Source organism: Phoenix dactylifera, chromosome 2 (genome assembly GCF_009389715.1).
Source record: "Phoenix dactylifera cultivar Barhee BC4 chromosome 2, palm_55x_up_171113_PBpolish2nd_filt_p, whole genome shotgun sequence".
Taxonomy (NCBI): Eukaryota; Viridiplantae; Streptophyta; class Magnoliopsida; order Arecales; family Arecaceae; genus Phoenix; species Phoenix dactylifera.
Window position 1 is genome coordinate 28748851 of NC_052393.1, and position 6000 is coordinate 28754850.

Below are 6000 nucleotides of genomic sequence, written 5' to 3' on the forward strand. Positions count from 1 at the left end.
CGGTGGGTTAAAAGATATTGATATGTCAAAACTTGCATTTTCAATTATTACCGGACATATGATATCTTAGGTAACAATCCTTATGATACAGAGAATTCCATGGACACAAAAATGAACAGGAATCTTTGAAAGATATTCCGATTAAAGACCTGATATAAGTTGAAAACTTCTTATAGGCTGGAGGTGCTAACTAGCAGAACTTGTGAAGGCTTTTGTCACATTGATACAAGAGACCTAGGTTTGATCCCAACATCACTCCGACATTGACCCAGGCTTCTGTCCATCCTAGTTCAAAAAAGAAAAGTAAAAGTAAAGTTCTTATAGGGTGGAGAAGTTAGCAAGCGGTACAACATCAGACATGGATTTAAAATGGCCTTTCTTCAAGGAAAATGAATATCATGTCATGTTTTTAATTTTAGTATCTTCTCTTACATTTCTTAAATTTTAAATTATTGGCTAACCACTACCCTGCACTTGAAGGCGTCCTAGCTCTCAGAAGCAACAACATCGAAAGGCTCTGGAATAGTTCTAGCATTTTCATCCACAAGGACTTGCGCAGCCTATTGGCAAGCAAGTCTTGTCCACTGATGCAGCAATCTGGACTCTCTCAATGTTGAATTGGATGAATAGTTATAGCATTTTCATCCACAAGGACTTGCGTAGCCCATAGGCAAGCAAGTCTTGTCCATTGATGCAGCAATCTGGATCAATCTGAACTATCTCTCAACATTGAATTAGATGAATAGTTCTAGCATTTTCATCTACAAGGACTTGCGTAGCCCATAGGCAAGCAAGTCTTGTCCATTGAGGCAGCAATCTGGATCAATCTGGACTATCTCTCAACGTTGAATTGGATGAATAGTTTTAGCATTTTCATCCACAAGGACTTGCGTAGCCCATGAGCAAGCAAGTCTTGTCCACTGATGCAGCAATCTGGACTATCTCTCAACATTGAATTGGATATGGGTGGATGGACTACACAAGGCCTTACTACATTTCAATGACATGTAGGTCAATAGCTACACACATAATGTGTGGCAAATAACCACTCAATTGCTCAAAAAGAAAATCCCCATTCTTCTCCAAATGGAGCGAAAACTATCCTTACTTTTGGTCATATGTCTGCTTAAAGGAATCGCAGCAACCAAATATGATGAATTCACATACAATGGATTCCAAAGGAGTGAGTTGTACCTTGATGGCATAGCAGAGATCACACCAAATGGCCTTCTGAGATTAACCAACACTACAAACGACCAGCAAGGACATGCATTCCACAAAGTGCCACTGCATTTGAAGAACACCACAGATGGTAATGTTTACTCTTTCTCTACTTGCTTTGTTTTTGCAATACTCGCCGAATATCCAGATGTGGGTGGTGGTTGGTTTGCACTTGTGCTCTCTCCAACCAGGGGGCTCCCTGGAGCTATGCCCAAGCAATACTTTGGTCTCTTCAACTCTACCAATGAAGGCAATTCATCAAATCATGTCCTTGCTATTGAGCTAGACACCATCTCCAATCTGGAGTTTGGAGATATTGATAGCAACCATGTCGGAATTGATGTCAATGGATTGAGGTCGACAGACGCCGCGCCGGCATCATATTTCGTTGAGAAAATTGGCAAGTTTAAGAACCTCAGCCTCACAAGCGAGGAACTAATGCAGGTATGGGTAGATTATAGCAATCCAGAGAAGAAGCTAAATGTCACAATATCCCCCATCAGTGTGCCCAAACCAAGCCGTCCGTTGTTGTCTTCTTCCATTAATCTCTCCTCGGTAATATTAGATACCATGTATATTGGCTTCTCTTCTTCTTCGGGCGCCATTCTAACATTCGCTTATGTTCTGGGTTGGAGCTTTAAGATGAATGGGCAAGCGGCTGCCCTCGACCTGTCCAGCCTTCCTTCACTTCCTTTGAAAAAGCATAGAAGAAAGCTAACGTCTCTGATAATTTGGCTCTCCTTAGGAGTAGTGGTGCTCATAGCTATAACCGCCTGCGGTATTGCTTACATAATAAGAAAAAAGGCAAGGTATGCTGAAGTTCTTGAAGAGTGGGAGCTAGAAAATAGAACTCATAGATTCTCATATAAAGAACTATTCAAGGCTACCGAAGGCTTTCCCGAGAAAAATCTTCTGGGAGTTGGCGGTTTTGGAAGAGTTTACAAAGGCAAGCTGCCCACCTCTAAAACTGAAATTGCAGTGAAGAGGATTTCTCATGATTCTAAGCAAGGAATGAGGGAGTTTGTTGGGGAGATTGCGAGTAACAGTCAGCTCCGTCACCGCAATGTGGTCCAACTTCTTGGTTATAGCCGTAGGAAAGGGGAAGTCCTTTTGGTCTATGAGTTCATGCCCAACGGAAGTCTAGACAAGTTCCTCTATGATGCAAACATGCCAACGACGCTTAGCTGGAGTCAGAGACTAAAAATTATCAGAGGTGTGACCTCAGGTTTGCTCTACCTGCATGAAGATTGGGAGCAGATTGTTCTACACAGAGATATAAAAGCAAGCAATGTCTTGCTGGACAGTGAAATGAATGGAAAGTTGGGAGACTTTGGACTATCAAGATTGTATGACCATGGTAGCGATCCCCAAATCACTAATGTGGTGGGAACTTTCGGTTATATAGCTCCAGAGCTCACAAAAACAGGCAGGGCAACTACGAGCACTGATGTCTTCGCCTTCGGGGTTTTCATACTTGAGGTTGTCTGTGGAAGGAGGCCATTAATGCAACAAGAATCACTGGACCTTCATTTGGTGGACTGGGTGTGGAGGAGTTGGAGGAATGGAGTAATTTTAGAGGTTACAGATGCAAGACTGGGAGGTGATTACCATCTGGGGGAAGTGGAAATGATCTTAAAGATTGGATTGCTTTGTTCACATCCTGTGCCTGGAGCAAGACCAACCATGCGCCAAGTGATGCAGTTCTTGGATGGTAATCTTTCGCTGCCGCAAGTGCCCAGGGGTGGGAGGGGCATCACTATTTCATCACCAGAGCATGCTGAAGAATTAGAAGAATCATAATATCATAAGTTTCACTTGTAAACTGTTCCATCCACCGACAGAGAGTTAATCCTCTTTGAAGGTTTTTGATTTTCTTGAATTTAGGTAACTAGTGGAATTTGAATGTATGTGCTATATTTTGTCATTTCCTCTCTTCTCACTTCACTGAGAGACCTAAAATAACATCCAATTAAGTGGTCATATTCATCCTTTATTCTCATTTAAAGATGAACACGAACTGCGATGAGCACCAAGCAATTCTGAGCAAGTCATTCAGCTTCTTTGCCTTAGGTTAAATACTGTGACATTATGTTCTTGCTCCAGTCCATACTGTCACGCCCCGCCTCTGCGAGGCACGTGAGGCACCTAGTGCCCACGTGGGGGCCACATGAGGGGGGAACACGGGGCTCCCCTGCCAGATATTGTCCGGTTCTGGGGCTTCACGCAAGCGTCCTTCACCCTTCCCCGGTTTTGTTTTCCACCCAAAACGCGTCTGCAGGATTTGGAGTCACCCGCCTCATATGCCCAGGCTCTGGAACGAGTCTTTCCGATGTGGGACTATTGGGCCTCACACCCTTCCCACCATCGGACAAGAGCCTTCCTCGGCTCTGATACCAAATGTCACGCCTCCGCCTCTGCGCGAAGCACGTGAGGCACCTAGTGCCCACGTGGGGGCCACATGAGGGGGGAACACGGGGCTCCCCTGCCAGATATTGTCCGGTTCTGGGGCTTCACGCAAGCGTCCTTCACCCCTCCCCGGTTTTGTTTTCCACCCAAAACGCGTCTAGGAGACACTGCAGCACAGATCCATTGAGGTTGACCACGGACCGATCGTGGTGTTTGTGATTAGATTTGAATGGATTTGAACCCTTAGCCTGACGAGGACGTCAGGGCTTGAACGGGGGGAGTATGTGAGGACCTGTGCGGGCGTGTGTTTAGTTCCACATCGGTTATTCGCTGGGTAGATCTTGGATACTTATACAGGATCAAGGAACCCAAATAATACCTTCCGGCTAGCCATTTTGGGTGAGGTCCTGGGTTGTTACAAATGGTATCAGAGCGGACCCGGCCCATAACTTATGTGGACTAGGAGACACTGCAGCACAGATCCATTGAGGTTGACCACGGACCGATCGTGGTGTTTGTGATTAGATTTGAATGGATTTGAACCCTTAGCCTGACGAGGACGTCAGGGCTTGAACGGGGGGAGTATGTGAGGACCTGTGCGGGCGTGTGTTTAGTTCCACATCGGTTATTCGCTGGGTAGATCTTGGATACTTATACAGGATCAAGGAACCCAAATAATACCTTCCGGCTAGCCATTTTGGGTGAGGTCCTGGGTTGTTACACATACTTTGTTGAAAAATAACAGTTGATGTTACTAAAGAAAAATGTTTCCATGGTACTGCTGTATTCCATCAAGTAAGAATGAGCTCTCTGATTCCCAATTAAACCAGCATCTATCATTCTCAGCAAACAAAAGGCTATAAAATCCAGGTCATGATACTCAATGCTAAACTCAAACCTATACATAAATAACTGAATGTTTGCAGGTTGTTTCATCCTGTTACCCAAGAATTTGGTTTTGGCTCTTCTCATGAAGCTAGTCAGCTTCTCTGATAATATTTTCATTCTCAGTGGATTCAGTGGAGCAAACATGGGTCTAAATGGGTCTAAATGGAGGTCGCCTCCAGTGGCATATTAATGTCACCAATGACACCAGGGAAGCAGAGGACTACACCCATGCATATTAATGTTCCTCCCCGTGAAGCACACAACCGAGTTCTCTCTCTCTTTTCTCTTCTCTCTTCACTGGATTTTTCCTCTCCTGTCACTGCCTCTTCCCTCACCCTTACTGTTGCCCAAACCTCACAGGAACGAAGTATTGCCGCCCCCATTCAATTGATTTTTGCAGTCCCTAATTGTCCCATCAAGAACTGTTGCCATCGGCTAGTGTCTCACAGATGAGCATCAGATTTCCACTGTTCCAATCCTCCCCTATTTCACGAATCACCAGCCTCATCCTCTATTTTGAAGCTAAGAATTGCCACTCCCCTCCAACTGAACCCCTTCCAATCCTCCCTAGTTCACGAATCACCAGCAAATGTTAAGTGCTGTTTTATCTGCCCTGCCAATCTATTATTATATTTAGACTACTTTCCTTGGTGCTAACTGAAATGAAGTGAACTGCTTCTGAACTGGTTTGCTTGGCTATTCGGAATATAGTATGTAAAGGTAAAGAAGAGGTAAGATTGGGCATCCTAAACATGGAAAATACAAACTCTGCATTGCTATAATTTCAAGGATGGAGATTGTTGGGGGGAAAAATGGACCACCCCACAAATATAATTAAAACACCCGAATCCGACAGCAAGCCTGACCTTAGAAGGCTGAAGGCCGAGCTCAGAAGACCGACCTCAGAAGGCCGACCTCAGAAGGCCGAGCTCAGAAGGCATAAGCTCCGAAGGCCGAGCTCAGAAAACCGAGCTCAGAAAGCATGAGCTCAGAAAGCTGAAGGCTGAGCTCAGAAAGCCGACCTCAGAAGGCCGACCTCAAAAGACCGAGCTCAAAAGGCAAGATCTCAGAAGACTGAGCTCAGAAGGCCGAGCTCAGAAGGCATAAGCTCAGAAGGCATGAGCTCAGAAGGCTGACCTCAGAAGTCCGAGCTCAGAAGGCCGACCTCAGAAGGCATGAGTTCATAAGGACGACCTTCGAAGGCCGAGCTCAGAAGACTGAGCCCAGAAGGCCGAGCTCAGAAGGCATGAGCTCAGAAGGCCGACCTTAAAAGGCCGAGCCGACCTCAGAAGGCCGACCTTATCGTCCACATGCTGCAGCCATGCCCTGCAGCAGCCTCTCCGCACCATGCTTTGCTTGCCGGCCACGCCACGACATATCAACCAGGGACCATACCCTGCTACGACTGTCAACGCCTCATCGTTTCTAAGAATAGACTGCACTGCGCGCCACAAGCAAGCTCTGGCTGTGCGCCATCTCCGCCCA

General features: G+C 45.8%; 1 protein-coding gene across 1 annotated transcript; it reads left to right on the top strand.

Moving 5' to 3' along the window:
• The first annotated feature begins 963 nt into the window (after positions 1-963).
• LOC103720115 (L-type lectin-domain containing receptor kinase SIT2-like) lies at positions 964-3226 on the top strand. The gene has a single exon (XM_008809681.4). It carries the CDS (start codon positions 1087-1089, stop codon positions 3019-3021), a length of 1935 nt encoding a protein of 644 aa, XP_008807903.2. The 5' UTR covers positions 964-1086; the 3' UTR covers positions 3022-3226.
• Positions 3227-6000: the final 2774 nt, after the last annotated feature.